At 44.8% G+C, this 24515-nt stretch overlaps 2 protein-coding genes across 7 annotated transcripts in view; one reads left to right on the top strand and one right to left on the bottom strand.

Moving 5' to 3' along the window:
- rfx2 (regulatory factor X, 2 (influences HLA class II expression)) overlaps positions 1–7315 on the top strand; it is a 28024-nt gene extending 20709 nt beyond the window's left edge. For all 3 annotated transcript variants that reach the window (XM_031758665.2, XM_039601315.1, XM_039601316.1), the window contains 8 exons: positions 2633–2745; positions 2995–3146; positions 3529–3626; positions 4268–4417; positions 4541–4749; positions 4882–5035; positions 5117–5159; positions 5281–7315. In XM_031758665.2, coding sequence (XP_031614525.1) covers positions 2633–2745; positions 2995–3146; positions 3529–3626; positions 4268–4417; positions 4541–4749; positions 4882–5035; positions 5117–5159; positions 5281–5402 — 1041 coding nt within the window. In that variant the 3' untranslated portion in view covers positions 5403–7315. The remainder of the gene's footprint in view (positions 1–2632; positions 2746–2994; positions 3147–3528; positions 3627–4267; positions 4418–4540; positions 4750–4881; positions 5036–5116; positions 5160–5280) is intronic.
- Positions 7316–7320: 5 nt separating this feature from the next.
- The window catches only part of fcho1 (FCH and mu domain containing endocytic adaptor 1), a 60755-nt gene continuing 43560 nt past the window's right edge, over positions 7321–24515 (bottom strand). For 2 of the 4 annotated variants that reach the window (XM_039601314.1, XM_031758660.2), the window contains 18 exons: positions 24252–24369; positions 24140–24164; positions 21978–22038; positions 20293–20486; positions 19911–19929; positions 19707–19763; positions 18875–18926; positions 17992–18116; positions 16779–17834; positions 14623–14729; positions 14331–14526; positions 14080–14194; positions 13833–13988; positions 13618–13750; positions 13352–13548; positions 10462–10526; positions 8619–8786; positions 7321–7816 (listed from right to left, as the gene is read on the bottom strand). In XM_039601314.1, coding sequence (XP_039457248.1) covers positions 7788–7816; positions 8619–8786; positions 10462–10526; positions 13352–13548; positions 13618–13750; positions 13833–13988; positions 14080–14194; positions 14331–14526; positions 14623–14729; positions 16779–17834; positions 17992–18116; positions 18875–18926; positions 19707–19763; positions 19911–19929; positions 20293–20486; positions 21978–22038; positions 24140–24164; positions 24252–24369 — 2873 coding nt within the window. In that variant the 3' untranslated portion in view covers positions 7321–7787. The remainder of the gene's footprint in view (positions 7817–8618; positions 8787–10461; positions 10527–13351; positions 13549–13617; positions 13751–13832; positions 13989–14079; positions 14195–14330; positions 14527–14622; positions 14730–16778; positions 17835–17991; positions 18117–18874; positions 18927–19706; positions 19764–19910; positions 19930–20292; positions 20487–21977; positions 22039–24139; positions 24165–24251; positions 24370–24515) is intronic. The other 2 variants (XM_031758662.2, XM_031758661.2) reach the window with 2 other exon arrangements.

A 24515-nucleotide genomic window follows, 5' to 3' on the forward strand; every position in this document is an offset into this window, starting at 1 on the left:
TCTTTATCAGTAGGAAAAACTGTAAAACTCATGGAAATATAGTTAAAAGTGCAAAATTTGTCCTCCTTCACTTTTATCGTAGCTGTCCAGCGGGCTGATTTTGGCCCCCGGGCTTTATGTTTGACACCCCTGCACCACAGTGTTCTCCACTTTACTTTCAGTGGATTAAGTGCCATGTTTGTGACACCTTCAGAGATCTGTGGATCTACATAACAAACAGCGATGATGAATTTTTAATAAGCAGATGCATTTTGACAGTAAAAAAAGGTGATTTGTGTGTGTGTGTGTGTGTGTGTGGGGGGGGGGGCTTTCATCTGCAGGAACAATTAATGTGTTCTGTGTAGTTTTGGTTTTAATCATGTTATTTTGGTCTTTTGCACATCAAACACATGAACAACACATTTGAGTGGAGCCTATTACCGCAGTGTTATAAATTCCAGCTTTGATATTTATTACCTGCTAAACAGGATGAAGCTGGAAGCCTACAGTTTCATTAGTGGCATTAGAAGCTGTAATGACTCATTCTTATGTCACATAAACTCTTACGCATCAGTCGGCAGTTGAGTGTGAGATATCATATCAGCGAGCACTGAGTTTCCTGCTGTTTGTTTTGATTCGATCCCACAAACGTCCTGCCTTCATAAATAGCGATCACCTCGTCAGACTGACACCCATGTCAGCCCTCTGCTCCGGGGTCAGGCGCCGCCCGGCTGCGGTGACCTGGTGTTGCTTTCGAGAATGAGAATCAATTCGACGCCACTGACATTTAAATATCATTTAACTGATGTGCAGAGAAAGAGGAGGAGGACAGAGAGGTGAGACGGGAACCTTACTTGGCAGCTACGGGGTGAAATTTAGTGTCGCCCTCAGCGACCTGTATCGAACCACATTGCAGAGGAGCAGAAATAATTCTGGACATTAAAGCGTGGGTCTTTACAGACAGGCGAGCGGCTGTGATTAAAAGCAGCAAAGCTTTGGCTTTATCATATTATCCCTGCCCTCCCCTTGTCCAGCCTCACCACGCTCCCTTTGTTCCAGCCGTCTTTTCATCTCCGTGCAGCTTTCAAGACATGCCAATTAACCTTTCAGTGCACTGGGTGGACATCTTGGTGTCTTTGTGGTGGCCTCCCCTTGGGCCTTTGTGTAGCCTTGTCGGCGGACAGGCGCACGGGCTCCTGGCTTTGGCAGCCAGCACATTTCTGTCAGTCTCGCTGCCTCTGCGTCTTTAATGTTCATGCACTCGACATTTTATCCTGTTTTGTTATTTTTTTAAATTAATGTTTTTTTTGTGTGTGTGTGTGTGTGTGTGTGTGTGTCAACACTGACCTATTAAGACATTAGCCAAGGGTTTTATTGGTATCATTTAACGTTACAACACAAATAATGATTATTTTAGCTAAAAATAATATTTTACTCTAAAGAGTAAAGGGTCTCTTTTCAAGTGGGCTGTAAAGTATCCACTGTGGGGCATGTATTTATTAATGTCATGGTAACAGCCAAATATCCGGGCGTCAGCCAAGCCTTTGGATGAACGTTTGAGAATAAATGATTAGTTTTCAGTAAACCTTGCAGGGTAATAAATCATAGGATTTGTTGTGCGAGTGCACAGAAACAAGCAGTTAAGATTCAGGAAGCTCTGCCGGAGGCCTGCTTGTCTGTCTGAGCTCTGCACGTGAACACGTGTTTTTTTTTTTTTCTGTTTTTTTTTTTTTCTTTTTTTTTTTCTCCTGCACTTTTTAATTTTTTTAAATATTTGAGTGTGTGTGTGTGTGTGTGTGTGTGTGGCACATAAAACTGTGGATGCGAAAAGCTCCCGTTTAAGAGGGGATGGGAAATTCTCCTTTTTGTTTTGGAGTTCTGTGTTTGACCTGTTGCTGGGGGCAACTGTAAACACGGTTGCCATGGCGATGGCTGGAGAGGAAGCAAAAACATATCATGTGATTTGAGCCTACGCTGCTGTGTAACAAGATCCAGCAGCAAGTGCGTGTCCTGCCAGATAGAGAAAGCAGAGAATTTCACGGTGCAAATCCAACTTTTCAGTTCAGCAGAGGCTCGGCGTGGAGAGTTTCAGATTGACCTTTTGCTTCAGGTGGAGTCCAGAGAGTCACCTTCTCTGACCTGATGAACAGCCCCAAAAAACCTGCGCAGCACTGGATTTGAGGGGGGGGTTTATGTGCTGACTCTAGTTTTAGAAGCGGCGAATCATTTTAGGTCTGAACCCTGCCACTGCTTCCTTTGTGCTCGAGTGTTCACTTGTATGCAGCATGCTCTCCTTTCAAAGGGGCTTCTGAACAGGAAAAAGGAAGTCACATGGGTTAGCGCAGGTCACTAAAAGTAGGCAGATGGAAGCATAAATCTATGTGAAATAAAATGCAAAAAGCATAAAACGACCCGTCCAGATGAAGCCCGAGCGTGGCCTTTAAGATTCCTGGTGATTAATGTGCAGGGAGCTGTGTTTGAGCTGGCTCATTGTCTAACCAGGAGGACCTGCAGTGAGAGAGAGGCAGCCCGCCTGGCTGTAGAAACTTTGTTGTGTGTCTGGTTGCCATGGTTCAGCTCTGTGTGTTTTGTCCCCTTCTTCCTCCCTCTCTTTTTCCCTCCTCTGTTCCCTCCCCTGCTTCCCCTCCTGCAGGCTACTTTGGATGTGGTGATGAACCTCCAGTTCCACTACATTGAGAAACTCTGGCAGACGTTTTGGTATTCAACACCGCCACCTAGTGATGGAAGCACAACCATTCCCAGCAGGTCAGAAAGAAAAAGGGGGAAAAAAAAGGCTTCAGTGTTTGACGCTAGGGCATTAAATGACCCTGTGATGTCATGTCTATGATTACTGCTTTTTCACTTGAATTACAAGCAAAAGTTTTATTTGTAAGGCGGCCGTCATTTTTAAAAAAAAAAGTGTGTGTGTGTGTGTGTGTGTGTGTGTGTGTGTGTGTGTGTGTGTGTGTGTGTGTGTGTGTGTGTGTGTGTGTGTGTGTGTGTGTGTGTGTGTAGTGATGATGAACCGGAAGGTGTGATTCCCAGAGAGAAGCTGGTGGCTCTGTGTAAATATGAGCCTGTCAGGCTATGGATGAGGAGCTGCGATCACATCCTCTACCAGGCCCTGGTGGAGATCCTGATCCCCGACGTGCTGCGACCTGTTCCCAGTCAGTACTGCTGAGGATTTCATTCAAATGATTTAAAAAAAAAAAAAAAAAAAAAAAAAATGTAAACGAATAAAGCACAAGTCCCATTTTGAACCACTTAATGAGCTGATTGTTTTTAGGATTATTTGAAGTCAGAAAATACTCGATGTTTGACTGTATATGCAGAATAAGCTGTCCAATCAAACCACAGTGTAGTACCTGAATATATTCACTATATTGAATTACTGATCAGTGATAACAGGATGACTTTAGGACCAGTGGCTCGCTGTGTTGACACATTAGTGGCATTTCTTTGTTTTCAGCGTACTGCGTTTACACTCACTGAAAGGCTTTGTGCAGAGTGGGGACAGTAATGATAATCCAGGCTGCTCTCTTTCTTCAGGCACTCTCACTCAGGCCATCCGTAACTTTGCCAAGAGTCTGGAGGGCTGGCTGACTAATGCCATGACCAGCTTTCCACAAGAGATCATCCGCACTAAGGTATCAGCAGAAACTTGGTCTTTTTCAGATCGTCTGCATGCATGCACGTGATATATGTGAGCTGTATTGCATTAAAACTCAGCAACTCTTTACGTAGGGTTTTAAAATCATATTTCCACAAATGTTCAGCTGTCTGCTTTTCAAACTCTCGTGTGATCAGTGTTTCATTCAACACTATGGTGATGTGCTTTTTATGAATGCACCTGCCCACTACCTAAAGAGGTTGGATCCTGTCTACCATTGTACTTTATGTGTTATTACTGGCTATAGAAATCATGCACATCGCTGTTCTTTGTCTGCTGCTGCTAAATGTCCATCTGTGTATCACCACATGGTGATATGACCGTAAAAGTTTACCCAAAATTCACTTTGTGAATATTTCTTCAGTGAATTATCAGAAAACTGTGGAGGCTTGTTTATCCATCCATCCACTTATTGGACGCTGGGTTGTGGGGGCAGCAGCCCTCAGCTGTCTCCGTGTGATGTTGAAGCATAACAGGATTCTGACGCTATTACATTGTGACATTCAACATAGCCGCGCTTTTTATTTTTGGTGCAGATTTTCAGCCTGAAAACAAACGGTTTATCTGTTCGGACTCATTCCAGTCAAACGGGGCTCATCGTGTATTTTCTGTGCACAGGTGGCCGTGGTCAGCGCTTTTGCTCAGACTTTGAGACGTTACACCAGTCTGAACCACTTGGCCCAGGCGGCGCGTGCCGTCCTCCAGAACACCTCCCAGATCAACCAGATGCTCTCCGACCTCAACAGGGTGGACTTTGCCAACGTCCAGGTGAGCGGAAAACCTCACGTAAAAAGACAAATATTTCTGTTGCACAAGGGAAGTGAATGTGTCAACACCGTGTTTGGGGTTTTCTCGCTGAATGTGCCTGGGCGTGTTTGTTGCGTCTAACAGGAGCAGGCGTCGTGGGTGTGTCAGTGTGACGAGAGCGTGGTGCAGCGTCTGGAGCAGGACTTTAAGGTCACTTTGCAGCAGCAGAGCTCTCTGGATCAGTGGGCCACCTGGCTGGATAATGTGGTCTCTCAGGTTCTGAAGCCTCACCAGGGCAGCCCCAGTTTCCCCAAAGCTGCACGCCAGTTCCTGCTCAAATGGTCTTTCTACAGGTCGGTGTGGTGGACTCGTCTCTGTTCACACTTCCAGTATAAGCCGCCGATTATGTGGTGTTTTTAGAAACGTTCATTAGCTTGTAAAGCTCCCTGTAGCTCCCTGACGTGACATCTTTCCTTCTCTTGTAGCTCCATGGTGATCAGAGATCTGACTCTGCGCAGTGCAGCCAGTTTTGGCTCCTTCCACCTTATTCGCCTTCTTTACGACGAGTACATGTTTTACCTGGTGGAGCACCGCGTGGCTCAGGCCACCGGAGAAACTCCTATAGCTGTCATGGGAGAGGTGAGAGAGTGTGTTTGAAGAGCGAGGAAGGAATAGGTTAAGTTATGCAATGACTGACACGGTTTCTCATCTGAATTACAGTTCAGTGACCTGACCTCTATGATGCCATCACTCATGGAAAAAGGTACTTTTCACAGTCTTCATTTTTCATTCGATACAGTTTAGTTCAAGTCCAGATGAACAGAATATTATAGTTTTACTGGTCACTGCTTTCACACTAACAGTCGCCGTGTGCGTCTCTGCAGATGCGTCTTTCTCTGATGAGATGAGTGATTTGGGCAGCGACGCCGATGCATCCAGAGGACCGACTGAACCAGCCGTAAAGAGAGAGAGGATTGAAATGGGCCACCCTCTGCAGGAGATGTGAGTCTGGTGTGAACAGGGTCAAACTGAGAGCCACACTGACCAGCATCTCACTCATTTTTTTTAGGCCTTTCGGGTCACCGCTCTTGGCCCCTGGGCCGAGCATCCTCCTGCAGTCAGCGTGTGCAATGTACATAGACAAGAGTGTAGCAATGTCAGCCCTCCCCTCACTAGCATTTATAAATACAGTGACCTTCTCCCCCCGAGAAGCTCACAGGTTGTTTTTTACTTTTCGCGCCACTCTGTAACAGGTCTGAGCATCTTTGTTTTTGTTGCAACTGTGAAAGAGTCTGTGCAGTACTTTTTTTTTACTGGATGTGTGGTGTTGGTGATTCATCCTCCCTCCTTTTGTTTTTAAGACTCTAACTAGCTGTGCCATAGTGTCATTTGAGTGCCTTAGATTGCTAACTTTGAGATGTCTGTCCCTCAGCTGTGCCTCTACCGCAGTATGAATGTATCGTCTCCAAACCTCAAACATTCGAAGCACCTTTAACAGTGATTATGTGTAGGTGTGCTCTCCTCGTTGCCTCTGCTGCAGCTCGTAGCGAACGCGCGGGGGGGGGTATAACAAGAACATGCAACCTGTAGATCCAAAGGACCTTTCCCCTCAGTTGCTCCCACCAGCCGAGCCTCAGCTCTGGCTCCATGTGTCAGGCAGGACCTCGTAATGTCGCAGTAGTCTGTAAGGCAGGAAGCTCCTGCTGTCAGTTTGGCTGTGTAACACGTTGACCCGTTTACCTCAGTAGATTTCTATGCTGTGCCTCATTTGGCTCACGTGATGAGGCAACTATAAAAAAAAAAAAAATAAAGGAAAAAATGAAATGTAGCCACTGTTTCGTGTCCCTCACCCATTTCTTTTATAAAATGTAAATAGTTCTTCTCGTTCCTCCTCACGGTTTGAGCGTGTCGACGGCTCTGTGGGGACCTGTGGCAGTTTACTCAGCTGCCACGCGGTCAGAACAAATCCACAGTAATCAGCTTGACGGAGACGGGACATTAACCCCTGAACTGGAATCTGGACTCGCTCATTTCAAGACGAATCAAACTCCTCGAAACCAAAAACGCTGACACAAAACGATCTCGTGGGCGTCGCAGCCGACACGCACTCCCCGAATCCTTTGACCTCATGCTGTTACTGAGTTCAAGTCTTACGTTTTGTTTGAAATAGATAGAAAAATCCAGTGCGTTATTTGGGGAATTAATCCATAAATTATATATATCTATCTTTATATGATGTAGACAGTGCGTGCTTCGTGGCCTTTGGTCTTTGCCTAATCTTTTGTTCACGCTGTTACCTGGTTGGTCACATTGTATCAGAAAGAAATGCTTTGATGTGTAACGGATTAGACTGGCGTGTGTGATGAATCTGTATCCAATCTCAACTGTTCAATGTAATGAAATTTAATTATTACTGCAGCGCTGAAGCTCTCAGTAAGCTATTAAACTGACATAAGAAAAAAAATCTATAAAATCTATTTATATGGACTAATCTGATTTAATGGACTTGAGTTTTGTGTTGAAATTGGTTCGTTTTTTTCCCTCCTCCTCCTCATTTCCCTCACAGAGGATTTTGTTGTAGCAATGGGAATCTTTGAATATGAGTTTAAGGCTTTTTGTAACTTGTGCCTGTCACAGTAATTTGCCTTAAAGTGCTTTGGAAAGAATAATTTCTATGTGTACTTTGTAATGTTTTGTAAGGCTGTTTTAGATTTTTTGATGGAGGATTATTTTTTATTGAACTAGGTTCTTACAAGTATACTGAACCCTTATTTTTGTGTATTTTTAAACCTGTTCTTGACTACACTTTAACTAGCCTAAGGACAGATGACGGTCTGTAATAAACTGCATAGTTCAGCTGTATTTTGTACTTGGTCACAATGTGTAATAAATTGATGTAAACAAAAAAAAAAAAAAAAACAACAACCTTCCAGCACTTTTTATTTTTATCAAATCTCATCACAAACATCAGATTTACAAACAAGTTTTTTTTTTTTTAAGGTTTTGTACAAGATGTTTGCTCATAATCGATGCTGTAGAGGTGGAACTCCAGACAGTAAAGTTTTTATTTTATTCACACTTTTTTCTAATTCAAGAAAAGTAATCAAGAGCATATCTATCTCAGTCTGCAGTCTTTTGACACAAAGGTGTACAGAACAACATGGACACAGATTTAATAGGGAAAAAAAAAGTTTTCTTCCTGGAAGAGGACAGCTGAACGTACGACAACACACGAGTTAAATTAGAGAAAATAATTGGTCCTAGAGCAGCAGGACACTGATGGGAGGAAGCGAGTTCCTCTCTCCAGCCCTCGACTCAGGCACTGAAAGTGCAAAGTTCTCTGAACCTTCAGCAATCTCCATTCAGAAATCTGACGGTCCTTTAGTTTGATTCACAAGGAGCAGCCCGCCATGTACTTCCCTGTCAGAGACATTAACATAAATGAATAATCAGAAGGTAGAAAGGGGAGTCACACATGCAAAAGGTTTAGATTAAGAAATCAAACCATTGAGGGGGAAAAAAAAGAATAAATCCTATTTTATTTTAACCATAAACACAAATCGGACTAACTGGAGCTTCTCTTTGATACAACTCTCTTATTCAAGCATGAATCTGGAGCCAGAAATCACTCGGCTTAGCACCAAGTATTAGCCTAGCTCTGCAGATGGCTAAAAATGATGTTGTTATCAGTATAAAGACTAAGTGGAAAAACGTACAGCTGCTGTTGGCGATCATCGTGCTAAACTGAGCAGCTTTAGATTTAAAACAGGCAGGTATGAGAACGGTGTTAGAAAGGAAATGCTTAACTGTCCTGCACCTGTATATCAACAGCCATTTAGGTACAGGAACAAAATGATATAAAAATGACAGGAATTCTAATACTCGCATTATTTCCATTACAGATAAAAAGTAAAACTCTTTAAGTTGAATGGTTCTCAGGTCAGTGCTGGGTGCTTTAAATACAAAGACATTCCTCTGAAAACAATCGGGGAGGACTGGACTGAAAGTGAAGGGGATAAACAGCCAATGTCCAAGGAGAACGGTTGCTCAAGGGCACTTTAAAAAAAAAAATTACAACAAAGTCCGTCTCCTTGAAAGCAAAATATAAAGAAAGAGTGTTTAAAGACTAGCACAGCACTGTAAAGGGTGTAAAATAAGATGAAATGCCACCACCTCCAGTATCGTTAGTAAAAAGAAACTACGTGAGTGTGTTCAGAGTCACCTGTGGCAAACCTCTTCTTGACCAGCGACATGCGGTAGCGACTGCCCACCAACTCCACGTCCATGCCTGACAGCGAGGCCCCAGAGCCCACAAACTGAACAGCCAGACTGGGTGGAGGGCCGCGAGGGACCTCCAGGCACTGCCAGCTGGCACACAGAGTCCCTGAGCCTGGAATCACACATCAACACACGGCAGTGATAAAGAGCAGAAAAGACCCGACTCTTTAAAGTCGGTGACTCACAAGGTCTGTTTACCTCACTGAGACACACACACACACACACACACACACACACTCTCGTTTTGCTATCTTAGTGAGGACATCTAATTGACAATGCTTTCCCTAACCATCAAAAATGAACCATAACCTAACTGGAACCCTGACATTAAAACCACATTTTGAGCCTCAAAAATGCCTTTAAACTCGTGGTGTGTGTGTCCTCACAAGTGACTGTTGGTCCCCATACGCACAGTAAACTTCCAATTTTTGGTCCTCACAAAGATATCTAAACAGGAACACACACACACAAACACACACGCTTTGAGTTCAGGTGAAGAGGAGAATCATTTTGTGGCATCTGTCAGATATAAAGTACAAAGAAGGGGCGGAGTTTCTAAAACACGACACCTAAATGTTTAAATGTGTTTTCCATGTAACAAAAGAAGCCACATTTATAAATGAAAAAGGCTATTTTACAAAGAAGTGTGAAAACACCGAAGACAGAAGCCTGGAAATGAAAGGTAAGTAAGCAGAAAGCTCCAGAACAGCTGCTCAGTGTGCTGCCTGCTTCGAGTTTTCTTGACATCTCCTCATATTTAAATCTTAATGAACAGCTACGAGATCCACATTCAGCCCTTCAGATATTATGTCTGCTTCGTTTGTGCTGAGCCTCTGGTAACAGGGGACTGTGCTTAAAAACGACTTAATTCCTCACGAGTTAACGAAGCTGCAAGTCTGCTCTTTAAGCACACACTGAAAGTTTGATTGCATCGTCTGACAGAAGCAAATCTACCCTCGGCTCACTTGTTTGACTCGCAAACAAACGAATAAGCAAGAGTCGCAGAGGTGTGCGCATTCACGTATGACGAAGGCGTAAAAGAAGAAATGCTAGTTGAGCAACACCTCCTTCTGTTTATAAGACGAACGGTGAAGCTAACTGATGACAAACTGTCAGACAGCATTTATGCAAAGCTACATTTTTTAAATTTAACTCATAAAGAAACAAAAAGGATTCAGAGGGGCAGGAAGGAGTTATGGCCGCCTTTCAGTGCTTTTGTCACTGCCTCAAACAACTAACTATCAATGCTTTGTCCTGCTTTGTCCTGTGAATGGTTTCCTTATCTGTAAAGCCCTTTGCTTCACATAGAGGTAATAATATATGATTAGACGAATAAGGTATGCGATAAAGAGGAGAGCTGTGGGTGTCGGGTACAAAGACGCACACGGGTGAAGAAAACCTTCAGCTTAAATGACTTAAATGTTAGACTTTCCCAGCTGAAATTAGAGCCTTAGAGCCATCTCTCATTGTGTACCATTAATGTCATGCAATCAGTCAGCTCAGTATTCAGAAGCAGCTTCGCTCTCATTTTGTTCATCTTAACCAGGCGGAGAAGACCCGCCGCCACGCTCACGTGTTAATTCTACAGTTAACGAGGTGATCGCACACCTCCGGGAAGAGGACGCGGATGTTTGTGAAGTCACCGAGAGTTACGACTGTCAGTGATGTAAAGAGGAGAAAACTAATCGGTTACTGTGAGCGTCTTGCGTGTCGAGCATCAACTAATCGAGGCTTCCTGGCTCGACGGGGGTTAAAAACAGAGACGAAGGAAAAATCAGAGCCCTGACCTTTGCTGTGGTTGGTCGGGGAAAGGTTGGGCAGTTTCCACAGCAGCCGACGTTCATCAGCGTTCCTGTGGAGGCAGAAAAAGAGTCAGTGAGGCCAAAAACGCTCTTAACCTCCGACCTTTAAACATCCTCCAAATGTCTCGGGTTATCGACCTCAGCCATTCTTTTAGTCTTCGCTAAGCCCAGCCTATTAAACATCGTTACTAATACTGAAGACAATAACGATAAACGTTCATCTGGACGATGGATTTGGCGCCACCTGTGGCTGCCGGCTGTAATAGCAAATGTGGTTTAATATCAAAGGTCACAGAAGTTAAATCACCAAAGAAGCCAGTGGATAACTGCACTCTGATGTTTTTGAGCTACTTTATCTGATTTTCTGCTGCTGTCTGCAAACAGCAGGGAACAGTGAACGTCTTGGTTTTCTTACTGAGAGGCTCTCAGCTGCACCTCCCTGCAGTAAAGCCCTGCTGGCATTTTCTGAATGCCGAAGCTCCCTGAAAACGTCTCTCTGTGTATCCTGCCAGCTTTTGTTTAATGAGGAAAATATACTTTAATTAGGAAGCTGCAGTAGTAGCACAAGAAAGGAATATCCTTATATTATGGGGCGAATGCCTTACAATATTAGGATAATCCTCCACCTGTGTAGTAACTCCCTGCGTCCCCGAGTTACTACACCACTGCATGGTATCAATTTCAAAATCCTTATCCCAAAAAGTTTTCATAAATCCTGACCTGAATCCACTGAAACCATTTTAAATCATCTATAGATTGTATGATTTGTGTGGAGTTGTCTGAAAAATGCTTGAGGGATGAAAAGTAGAATATAAGAGTGCAGCATCTACATGCAAACTCCACACAGAGGCCCCAGACTCAAACCAGCGGCGCACTTCCCGTGAGGAGACAAAGACAATCGCTGCACCACGGCGTCGCCCTGATATTAAAATGACTAAAAACAGAGAATAAACAGTGATGTTTCACATTAAATACAAAAAGTGACTCAATATTAACAGGACATATGGAGAGATCTTACACTGCCATCGGGTTAGACTGGGTACAAGAAAACTCCCAATGAAGCTCTGCCGTTATTTCAGCGTTAAGCTGACCTCCTGCCACGCCAAAGCCGTGGGAACTTTGAAATTAGGCATCAACTACAATCATTTTTAGTTAGTTACTGTGTCCAATCAGCCTACTTTTACAAAAACCTGAACGCAGAACCATGAAACCTTAAAGATGGAGTCACGTTCTCCAAAAGTTGATTCTGTTCATCTGGACGTAGCGTTTGGTGGGAGAAACGTTTCGTCACTCATCCAAGTGACTTCTTCAGTCTCAGCTGACTGCAGGTTTCCCCAAATCTTATAAACAGTACATTTGCATAATGACTGAAACCAGCCCACTGAAGGAACAATGGGCTGTGAGGTCAGTTCCTTAATCATAATTGTGCAAATTACCATGACCATTGATCAGAACAGATTCAACTTTTGGAGATTTACTTTCCTGGATGATTGAGAATGCATCAAGATGGAGTCACGTTATGTGACATAATCGTGTTGAGGGCCTAAAACAGCAGCACAGTGATGTAATTAAAAACATTTAGGACACATCCAAACTCAATTTAAGAGGATTTCAGAGCTTTTTATGAGTAAATGTGTAACTTTGGATATTTTATGCATGCAGTGCATCCAGAGTCCTGCAAACATCTGTTTTCTTGGTTTCCTTCTTGTAGGGAGATCCAACAGTAGTAGTAGTGAAGTCTGCTAACCGTGCACATATCTTTACTCACGTACAGTTTCCCATACATTTATTACTTATAGCAGCTCTCAGGAAATCTATATACAGCATGTTTTCACTGTCCTGTCTTCAAAATTACATGAAATAAATCCAGTTAGGAAACTCTAATCAACCACATTTCACCGAGTCAAACAGTCACAGGGCTACAGCATGACCTCATCTGAACACAGTGACTGAGCATCACCAGCATTGTCGTATTATTGGTGGTTAGTACTGCTCCAACCTGCAGCACCAACCACATCATCATTGATCCCTAACAAGGATGAAGCCAGCTACACCTGGTCCAGTGGTGTAAACACAACATGTTTTTCTTGAATGTACTGAAGACTAAACAGATTGTGGCAGACCACAGCACCCCCCACTGACCATCGACGGTGCTGCAGGAGAGAGCGAGCAGCAGCAAGTTCCCACAGGAACTCTGAGGACGTCTCCTGGTCCAACAGGAAGGCTCCAACTCGCCTCTGCTTCCTCTGCAAATCAATGAGAAGCATGAGTCCCGCCTCTCATCACGTTCTCCTTCTGCCAGGGCATCACTGAGTGCGTCCTTCCTGGCTGCATCACCGTGTGCTACGCAGGCTTCACAACCTCCTCGTAGACCCGTCAACGCAGATACTCGCTGCCCCTCTGCCCTCCGCCATGGACAACATTTTCAACATTCGCCTCGCCCCCGCACCCTTCACGCTCCATTTTCAGCCTTCGGGGAGGAGGTACCGAAGCATTCGGGCTAGACTGCTGAACAGCTTCATCCACCAGGCTGTCAGAAGACTGAGCTCTGTCCATTACCTCCCCCACCTCTGGACTGTAGCTCTCACACAAGTTACTGCTTACTGCAACCATGAGCACCTCTGTCATACCTGCTGCATCTCACAAGCTGCTCTATTTATTTAATTATTTAGATGTCAAAGTCTCTTTATTTGTCTCCCTTTGCTTTGGACAAAGGGGTCACACTGCTCCCTATAATCATACTGACACTGTTGTTCTGTGGCCTTTGTGAGATGTTCTGGATGTTAAAGTAGAACAAATTTATGATAAATTAAAATACCTCCACAGTTTTACTTTTTTATTATTTAAAAAAAAAAAAAAAATCACGTCTGCTTACCAGGAGGCGGGCGGCTGGCACTGCAGGTCTGTGGCAGTGTGGTCCAGCGGCAGGAGCACCTGGACAGCAGTGAGTTGGGTGGAGGGCGCGGTGGCGGGGCAGCAGTGATAATCCAGGGAGACCCTGGTCACCGTGCCGCTCCGCTGACACTCGGCTGACAGCAAAAGAGGCGCCCGACCAGGGTCCTGAGAAGACACCTGAGGAAACGAGGCAAAGTTATTTTTTGGGTGTGACGAAGAAGCGGGATCCTTGGTTTCTATCCTGACCTGATACTTGAGCAGCCCGACGTTGTAGTACGAAGCCTGCGGATTGACTTCGGCCTCTCGCTGCAGGTGCAGCTGCAGAGCCTGCATATTGAACCAGAAGTCTCTGGCGTCGGGGTCGCTCTGAGACGGATCACTGAGGAGGATCGAAGACAGCAACGATAAAGACACAAGAGCTGAGACTAAAAAGCAACAACAACAACAAAAAGATGGCCGACCTGTAGAGAAGCTTTTGATTGGGCAGAAAGTGATCGATCTTTGAGATGTTGACCAGTCTGAAGCTGAGCACGGGAACGTTGGGATTGGCAGTGAAAATACGAGTGATGCCTGCTGGGAAGGACATCGTGAGGTCACCTGTGATCTTCACCAGACAGCTGACGATGGAAGAAGAGGCAAGTTAATTAAACTAAGCGTACAGTCTGCAGTTAAATAGCAAAATGAAGAAATAAAGAGCGTCATGCTGACCGATTGTGCTGTCCACCTTTGAAGTAGGCATTGATGTATTCAGTAATGGCTGCTGCTACTGGCCACGCCTCCTGTGTGCTGAGCGATATGGGACTGGGGCCTCTGGACAGATGCACTGTAGAGAAATATTATGATGAAGGCATCTTTCACAGGACAGCAGTGATAGCAGGGAGCCAGGTCTCATATCTCTCGCTCTCACTGTGTGGTTTTAACTGAAAAGACATTTTTAGATATGTGCCCGTGTGGCTTACACCGTCTTTGTTGGTGGTCCTGGTGCTGGTAGGGCAGCGGCGAGGCCTGTCCCACCCCGGCAGGGCTCTGAGCTTGGTTTTGACCCCCCCACTCCCCGTCTCTGGCCTGAGGCCCCCATTCACTGGGACTCGAAGAGGAGGAGGAGGTGAGGGAAGGGCAGGGCTCTGGCAGTGGAGAGGAGCACAGGGACCGCGACTGAAACGCACAGCCGGGTCTGAATTAGTGCTGCTCTTACATAGCATGACAGTCTTGCTTCTGAAATTGAAGGGTTAAGCCGTGACCAATACTCACTCTCTCACAGCCACCGAGTCGACCCGAAGACCTCTTGGCCCGGGTCGCTCTCGCAGGAGCGGCTGTGACCGCTTCAGCTGTGTCCTGTCTGAAGTTATGTTTGGAGCCTTAAAAAAGGAAACACACACAAAGTGGATGAAAGTGGATCTAAATCACACGCAGAAACCTGAGGATGAGACAGATGCTCAAAATACCACGCTGCCAAAATCTTATTCGCACTGCTTCAACAAGACTTGTCATCAGACTTTGCACAACAAATCCACTGCAGTGCTGAACACAAGTTTGTGTTAAGACGAGCACGAGTGATTCACGAATGGGAAAACTGTTGGTTTTAGTCATTTAGTTATTTACTGGGATCCGCGAGAGCTTTGCGGTTTGTTTTGTAGCTCATGTGAGAAAAATTATTTTCACATTTGAATAAGTTTAAATTGCAATTGACTACAATCATAACACAAAAATATAAGTTAGGGTGAAAAGTTATAAATGGTAAATTGCCTGTATTTGTATAGCGCTTTACTTAGTCCCTAAGGACTCCAAAGCGCTTTACACTACATTCGGTCATTCACACACTGGTGATGGAAGGTACATTGTAGCCACAGCCACCCTGGGGCGCACTGACAGAGGCGAGGCTGCCGGACACTGGCGCCACCGGGCCCTCTGACCACCACCAGTAGTCAACGGGTGAAGTGTCTTGCCCAAGGACACAACGACAGAGACTGTCGGAGCCGGGGCTCAAACCGGCAACCTTCTGATTACAAGACAAACTGCCAACTCTTGAGCCACGATCGTTATAGCTTTACATATCTTTACAGCATCCTGCCATGCGATTGCATTTGTCCCTAACCATCGGGAACCCTCACGTTAACTTTGATCGAGTGGAAAAAAGTTAGCGTTCATCCTCCAGCTTCACTGTGTTTATGCTATGCTAACATAGCTGTGTCGCTAGCGATCACGTAGCACATCATTATATAGCAGCTAGCCCAACTTCAGTAACCCTACAAACGTCACTGCTGTTTAGTTTTCTGTCTTCATTTATGTTGGAAGTGATAGCAGAGCTGTACGTTTGAATGTTTCAGGAATCTCTCAGTCAGAACATGCTATATCATGCTTAGGTGGAAGCTAGCGAGCTAACTTCCTGCTAACTTCTAACTCAGTTAAATGTAATAAATCCTGTTTTCATGGATGCCTGGATGTTAAACTTAATTGTTACACCTGGTAAAGCAGCAACAATTATCATTTTATTAAAGATGAAAGAATTTAGACAGTTTTTAACTCTCAGTGATGCCGCAGTGTTCGTTTGACTTTGGGACCCGAAGTAGACGGTCCCCTGACTACGGTAGCCGTAATGCGCCAACAATCCATCAAGCGGCGCGGCTTCGTAGCTTACCAAAGTCGTACTAAAACATTTTTGACAGATTTTTGAGCGCCGTGTACCACATAACATCTGTTCCAGGTCAGTGAGCACAACCAGGCGCTACAATAGGCGCACCGGATTATAAGGTGCACTGTTGATTTTTGAGTAAAGGATTTTATGTGCGCCTTATTGGTACGGTATTTTAAAAAAAGGCCCCACATCAAAAGTATCTGCTGGTTAACTTTTTAGTATTGTCTACTCGGCTAAATGTATTTTATCTCAGTCCTTCAGCTTAGCGTTTATTTTTCCCCAGTGAAAAACTGTTTTAATCAGACGCAGCCACCCTGCAGCCTCTAATGACCAATCAGGTAGGCATAACGTGCTATTAAATAATCAGACTGCATAACCTTCAACGTGAAATAAAAGGGCTAGCCCACCTAACACGGGCCAATCACAGCGAGAGTCTGTGAAGCACTTTTCTTTCCAAGTGCAAAACAGCTGACTTTAATCTGTGAGCCAGAATACAGAGCACAGGTAACAAGAAGGTGCTCTAACTGAATGTAGTATATGTGTTCATATTCATACTTCATTTTTCTGACTACTCTGAGAAGAAACTGATTGCTACCTTTGTGACTAATTAAGGAGCGCCACAGACTGAGGCTGGAGGACAGCATGACCCTTGGCATTTACATTTATAATTAGTACTGGAAATGCATCCTTCATTCATCATGTGGGCTCCTGTGTACGAGTGTTTTTTTAATACAGCAAGTAGAAACTTTGTCTTAAAAGAATAAAGCAGTACCCTTACGAGAGCCGACACTGCAGGGCATCTGTGTGCTGAGATCCAGACAGTCTTGATCTTTGTCTGTTGAAAAGCAGAGATCCTCCTGCGGCCCCGAATGCCTCGTGAGGGGAGGAGCGTTCCTGCGCGGCTCACCTTCCGATGATCGATGTTTCCTCCTCTCTTCTCCGCCACCTTCCCCTTTTCCGCTTGCTTCTTGCGATTTGGAGCTGTTGCCTTCACTAAATGGGTTGTGGACCGAGTTCCAGTGCGTTAGCTCCTTCTTTGGCTGAGCTGACGGTAAAGTGTTCGAATTGGCATCGAATCCGAGTCTGCTGGAGCTGGCAGAGCCGCTGCTGCCGCCGCGTGGAGGAATCACCCCACCTGCTGCTGCCAGCGATGACTGATGCGTTGGGCTGCCGATCATTGTGATTGCAAATGGGTCATCGGAAGAAATTGGAGGCGGGAGGCTGCGATCCCGCTTCCTCTCCCTCTCTTTACGATTGGACGAGGAGGATGAAGAGGAAGAGGAAGTGCTTGGAAGTGTCTTGGTGTCGTTTAAGGTAACGGAGAAGGGGTCCGCCCGCAGATCAATTCCTCTGCCCTCCTGAGCAGTGCGAGGCGGAGGGCGCGCCCAGGCGTCTGACAGGTTTAACGTCTCCTGGGTGACGGTCCTCTCAAAGGCAGCGAGGAAGGGATCCTCGGGTGGGATGTGTTTGCAGTTCCACACTGATGACTCCATCTCTGGTGGGGCGAGGGACTGAGAGAAGGCGGGGAACCGCACCGACGAGGGGTCCATATCAGGGGGAACGCGCGAGGGGCGTGACGGAGCGACAGACCAGCTGGAGGTAGGGTCGTCCTGTAGGTGAGGACTGCTTCCGGGGGAGTGGTCACGGAAAGCAGAAAGGAAAGGGTCCGACGGTCGACCCCGTGTTTGCTCTTTACTCTGTGATGCAGGAGGCCAGGCCGCCCAGCCTGCTGGTTCGGGGGAGGGTCCGAGGGGCTGATGGGAGGGTGAGTCAAGGCCAGAGTCCTCAACATTCTCCGGAGATGAGGAGTCGGAGGAGAAAGCAGCATCTACCACACATAATCAACACATTAGTCCTGCGAACGGTGCCGAGACATAGAATTTAGAGCTTTTACTTTCAGGTCGTCCAACAGTCCCATCTCTTTGTAATTAAAGAAACAAAACACAAACAATAAACAGTTAAATAAAAGTAACATGTAACCTTACATTCAGAGGCTCCAAACGTGCTCTGCTCTCTGAGTTGGTCCCGGCTGTCAAAGCTTTTGGACTTGAAGGCCGATTCCAGCGGCGGTCCAAACAGACTGTCAGAGCCCGACGCTGCCGAACTCAACCTGATGTAGAGCAGCGAAGAAACGATAAAGAAAATCAGTGAGAGTGGAGGAGGGACGGAGGGAGTTTCTCTGTCCGTACACTGCAGCTTCCTGCCAGAGGCTAAAGAGTAGCATGTTGGTGAACTGGTCTAATTTGGCGAGCGTGTGCATGCGATCATGAGTGGCTGTCTGTGATGAGACCTGTCCAGTGCGTAGCCCCGCCTCTTGCCATGTGACAGCTAACGTAGGCCCCAGCTTCCTGCAACCCTGAACTGGGTAAGCAGTTAAGCAGCATATGGAGATTTCCACAAATTACAAATTAAAGGAAGCGTAAAGGTGTGGGCCCAGTGCCACCCGATGTCACGTAGCAATCGTTCCCATGTTTGAACTAAAACCTGCATGACTGTGACACTATTGTGTTGTCACATCTGTCCACAATCATATAAACACCGGTCTAACACTTTAAAGCACCGGTGTGGACTACATTTTGCCGTGGTAACAAGGTAGAAACAAAACAGGCCACACTACCACGGCTGAGAAAAAAATCACTTCATCTGAGCTCTGGAGGGGAAAGGACGAGGTAATTAGACAAATGAGCCTCACATTTAAACGAGCTTACAAAGGTAAAATGAGATCGAAGAGGGTGAAAGCTTCAAAGCGCTGCACAGGCCCCTGATGATGCTGATGATGCCATTTAACCTCCAAAACAGTGTCCCTGCCCTGCTCAGAGCCAGATTTAAAGCAGGTAGAAGATGATGTGAAGGGCAAAGGTAGCTTACCTACTGTGATCGGGGCTGGAGGTGGACCTGCGAAGGCCCTCCTGCTCTCCATCTGTACAGACACCACACAGACACACACGTCATTACGAGACACCGCGGAGGATGTCCCCCAATCGGGACTAATCAGCAGCACGCTGTGCTTCGTCAGAGCTACTCAGAGGCTGAGAGGCTGGGACGGGCTGAGATGAGACTACATGAGAGACCCCCCCCCGCCATTACCTTCTCTGTGATAAATACCAGCAATTAGCCGGGTCTCACTGAGCTCCAGCCAGTGCTGCTGTCACTGCAGAGTAACTGCTTTAATCAGATGCTGATCATTAATCCTCCTGCCTGTGGATTTAAGAGGGAGAGATTCCCCACTGGTGGAGTGCAGCAGGTTGTAGACTCCCACTCGAGCCTAACCTCTGACAAAATAATGAACCAGTCTGCAATAAAACATGCTTCGGAGCACGAGCAGACTAACGACTGGTATATGCAAGGTCAACCAAAGAAGATATTTTCTGCCTAGACGACAGCACAGTGAGAAATGCTGCACGAGGCAGATACGCAGATGATTCTGACTCTTTCTACACTTTTCATAGCAGCAAAAACGAAGGACACCAACCTGAAAACACTCTCACAGATGTAAACAGAGACAGAACTAAAATTTAAAAACTATCAATTGCCTTCACTACTGATTAATCTGTCCATTATTTTTCCCCAATAAAAAAATGTATCTTTAGGTCTTTATTGTTTATTCTCTGTAAATAAAGGATTGGACTGGATGTCTGCAACAGTCAGAGAAGAAAAAAAGGTAATAACGTTAATTTCAGTCACATACTAAAAGACTCACCCCTGCGGGAGGCAGTGTCCCCGTCTTCTGATCGGCCTCCCGCGGTACTCGAGTTTCCTGGACACAAAGTTAAGATATGGCACTTTAAACATTTCTCACTGCCTCATGTTACAAGCAGAGGTATTACTGCACACCAACAAGGACTGAAAATGTTTTATTTATTTATTTTTTTAAAGGCGTTTAAATGCCAACATTCAAACTTACTGGAGAGATGTCGCTTCACCTGAAAGTCGAGACAGAGAGGGAGAAATATTCAATATATTGAGCTATGAAAAGGGTAAGAGCTGACATTCTGCTGGGTGTTCTTATTATTGTCAATAAATCCCATGAATATACCCAAAGGAAGAAAGCTTTAGCTTCTTAATAACTTCGTACTCTCCAGTTCCTACTGATAAACATCAAAGTAGTAGTTTCCAAAACATACGGAGGTTTTTTTGTTCAAAGTTAAAAAGTGTTTGTCATCATATTGTCTTATATCCGACAGGCTCTTTGTGGAATTTACTAAGACTAAGTCTTCAGACTGTTTTGAGGAGGGTTAATGTGTACATCTTAAATATATCCTCATTTAAAGGAAATCAAACCCAACCTGCTGCTTCAGTCCTCTGTTGGGTGGCAGCGTAAGCGCCCCCACGGTAGCTTTGAGCTCCTTCTCTGTGGCAACGGAGCTGCTGCGATTGCTGCTGGCCACCGGTCGGATCTGAATGTGGAACTTCTTGGGCTCATCGTCATCAAAGTCTGAATCGCTGGAGTAAAAGTTGGTCTCCTTCTCCTCGGAGCAGCGTGGAGGAGGGTCAAGGAAGAAACTAGGTGATGGTTAAATGACACAAAGAGTCTGCCGTTTTTAATTTCAGTCAGAAAATATAAATAATTAAACTGGGAAGCATTTCATTTAATTAAAATCTGAACAAAAACACAACCAGCAGCAACGAGGGGCCGACAGACAGACATGATGAACATAAGCAGGGCCGCAGCTTCCTGCAGGTAAGTGGTGCAAAACTGTCAAACTGCCACTTCCTGCCACATCATTACCCACAAAAAAAGCCACACCCCCTTCCTCCTCTCCCTGGACTTTGCTCTGTTGCACATGAAAACGTTACGTGCACCTTCAGACTCTGATTAGTGTCTGCTATTTATTCCTAGCAGGCGGGGAGCTTAATGGGAAGATGGCACACTCAGGGAGAACAGCCTCCTCACATCTGCTCACACTGCCACCAAACATGAACGAAGCCGGGATAAGAAGCATTCAAATATTAGGAGGCCTGCTCAGCTTAACCAAACTCCAGTTAAACACAGGATTAGTCACGCGTGTCTTTAACTGTCTGCATCTACGGTCAATTTGAAAACGTCGCAGACACGTTGGTTAAACTCCATCTCTCACCTTCTGATTACAATCCATTTAAAAATCATCGTGACTGCAGACAATGAAAGAGACGTGATTCATCTGGAGGCAGCGATTGTTTTTCCAGTTTTCATCCAAGAGATGGTCCTTGTTATATTTGTGCTCATTCACATTTAGACACCCAAGACTCAACAGGAAATTTATTGAGATTTAGTTGATCAAAATCGCCGTCATTTACTCTGTCGGAGGGTTTCTGAGCGGTGCTCAGACTAAGTTAGAAATACTAACGGGGAGGGTGGGAATAACACCCCCGCTAGACTTTAACTGTGGACACTGTTGTTCATGGTCATTACCGGGCCGCTAAATAAAGATTTTTATGACATATGGTGGATATTTATCAATTAAATATGGGCATGAAATTGAAATATTGCAGACATAAAAAAGACAATAGAGTGGCTGTAAGAAGCATTCAGCCTCTTGGGTTGGAAGTGTTCGTGTACTGAAACTGTTACATTAAATCAAAGCAGGTAAAAAAACGTTAATGTTCCAGAGAGAACAGATTGCTACAAAATGATCTAAATAAACCAAAAACAAAATAAAAACGCCTCAGAGGACGAGACACCGCAGACAGATGACGAAACAAAGGAAAAAGATTACCGACGATTCTTTAGGACACAAGTTATTAAAAGTTACTCTGAGCTGTTGGCATCGACTCCGAATAAGGTAACGTGTTACAGAAGACTCGAATCCACGTTTTCATTTTATTTCAAAACATTTTCGTGAACAGTGAGGCTTTTCTGGAGGCACCAAACACACACGTGGTGTCTTCTTTATTTGCCGCCATCATCAGTTATTCTTTATTACAGGTTCAAAACAGAAATATTCCTTAATGGTCTTTCCTGGTCCTGAATGAAGGAGGAGCAAAAGGATATCATTCTGAGTGCTGTCAGCTCGGATGACGAATCCTTCATCGTCTACTTCCAGGGGGGAATTCTGCGGGAATGAACGGGAACATACACGCACAGAGGAGGGAGAGAGAGGAGGAGGCAGACACCAGCTGGATCAGAGACAAACGGCTCATATCTGACACAAAGAAGTGTTTTGTCACACTGTGTAACTGAGCACTCCGGCCTGAGAGCTTTCCATTAGAGGGAATAAATACAGCTGAAAAATATGACACACTGTTTGGTGCGAGTCAGTGACTAACTGCTACAACTGCTGTGCATTAAACACATTCTTGCCAGCAGCTCGCTGAAGCTGCAAGAGCACTTTCAAGTTTGACGGAAATCATTTAAGCAAGGCAGGATGTCTGGGAGTGAAAGTACAATAAAGACGAGAGGAAATCCAAACTAATACCTCGCCAACATGGGAGCAGTTATTTTTAGAGCGTGGGCTTATTAAGATGATATTTCATTACACGCGGTTTCAACAAACAGACCTCTGTGGGTCAGCCTGAGATGACACGTGTAACCGAGACCACCGATGTGTTTTTTTAACAGGATCGCAGGGAAAGACGATCTAATTAAGGAGCAGTCGGAGTGATCTAGTTAATATGACGAGGTTATAAAAGTCACATTAATACGACAAATGCAACTGCAGCTGCTGCTTAACTGCAGTAAGCCACGTGCTGTAGATGTAAAGATCGATGATTTTACATTAGCACTCACTGATTATACGTCGCAGTCTGACAATAACGGCCTGCTGTTAAGCCACTTTCATTACCAGCTCTCATAAAGCAGCTCCATGTCACCTGCTCTGCATCGAACACATAAAATCAGTGATAATCTCCAGAAAGTTATACATGAAAAATGAGCCGTTTTTCTCGTTTCTTTGAGCTCTGCGTCAATGAGGTCATGTTTTCGGCAGCGCTGGGATGTGTCGTCTTTGTGTCGAGGTATCGTGTTTATAGGCACAACCGATAAAACTTAGTCGAGGTGCAGAGTGGGTTCATCTTAGCAAATCTGGCTTGCATGCACCAAGGTGTTCAAGGTTAAATGAAAGATTTATGGGTTAAAAAAAGGCAAAAAGCCTTAGAAACTATGATTATTACAACATAAATAAAGTACTGTGTAAAGTTTTTGACCTCTGACCTCTCCTTTAAGGGAAATGGGTTGATCTGAAGGTCAAGGTGTTAATACTGTTTTATGAAACTCTGTTTCACAACATATGGGCATACAGGGAATGATGCACGGGGATTCCTCACATCATATGACTTTGAACCTTTGACCTTTTCTTAAAGGTCAAACAAGGTCAAATTTTCATAAAATGTCTTTTATCCTTAACACATTCTGCTGCCTCTGTTTGTATTGGAAGCGTTCAGGTAATGATCCAGGTATATGGGGATCCTAAATATAACATTTGACCTCTGACCTCACTTGTACATTTTAGATTTGCCCTTATTTTTTCATCTTTAAAGAAAATCTGGGCGAGAGAAAGAGAATAAGCTGCTTAGGTAGTTAGACTTAGTTATTCACGCCCAGTTAGCTACAGATAACCACTGCAAACTTCTCAAAGTACATTTAAAGATAACAAAACAAAATGAAAATATACAAAATAAATTATTTTCCCCTAAAAGATAAACACTGTTTACAGTTTGTTTACTTATTTATCTAATCATTAAAATTCAGGAAATGACGAAACTTTAAATAATACACAATTTCATATCTGAACTTTAAGCAGCCACTGATTTAATTAAAGTCCATTAATCGAGAAACAAACCAAACCTGTGTAATTAGATTACTCTCCGTGTTTTCAAATGAACTCCCTCTCAGTCTGCTAGATGACACTGTGGCAGCGACCACAGGCCGAAGCTACACATCTCTCTCTGTTTACAGCACTTATACACAACTCGGCGGGTACGCAAACTCATGCCCTCACGTGGAGCTCTGCACTTCTCCTGTGGCACAAGTTTGTTCCCAGAAGTACTGAAATAGACCGAGGAAACCCCACACCGTCAGTCACATCATAATCACACACACGTGTGATTCCCCCTCTCACCTTCTTTACTCAAACACAAACCCACGGGTTTCCTCTCATCTCCTAAAACAAACACACTCAAAGAGGAAGGCCTTTAAACCTTTTGTGAAATACTCACCAGAGCCTCGGTCACAGCCGAATCACTGCAAATAAGACGAACACGCAGGTGAATAAGAAAATCCCCCAGATACTCCATGTTTATTATTGGGAGCATTAATGCGCACACTCACGTAGAGTCTGGCTCTTTGTCCCTCTTGCCCAGACCTGGTATCCTGAAGGCTTTCGCCCGACTCTTTTTCCCTCCTTCAGGCACCAAAGCTGTCATATATTCCTCAAATCCAACCGCAGCTGCATGAAAATAACACACACATCCAACCAGGGCAGTCACAGTTTGCCTCTATGAATCAGCTTCCACACTACTGTTATGAATGTGGGTGTCTTCATATTTTATTGTTATGCAACTTCTGCAGCTGAATGTTTCCTCCTAACTGGAC

Source organism: Oreochromis aureus, linkage group 17 (genome assembly GCF_013358895.1).
Source record: "Oreochromis aureus strain Israel breed Guangdong linkage group 17, ZZ_aureus, whole genome shotgun sequence".
Classification (NCBI taxonomy): Eukaryota; Metazoa; Chordata; class Actinopteri; order Cichliformes; family Cichlidae; genus Oreochromis; species Oreochromis aureus.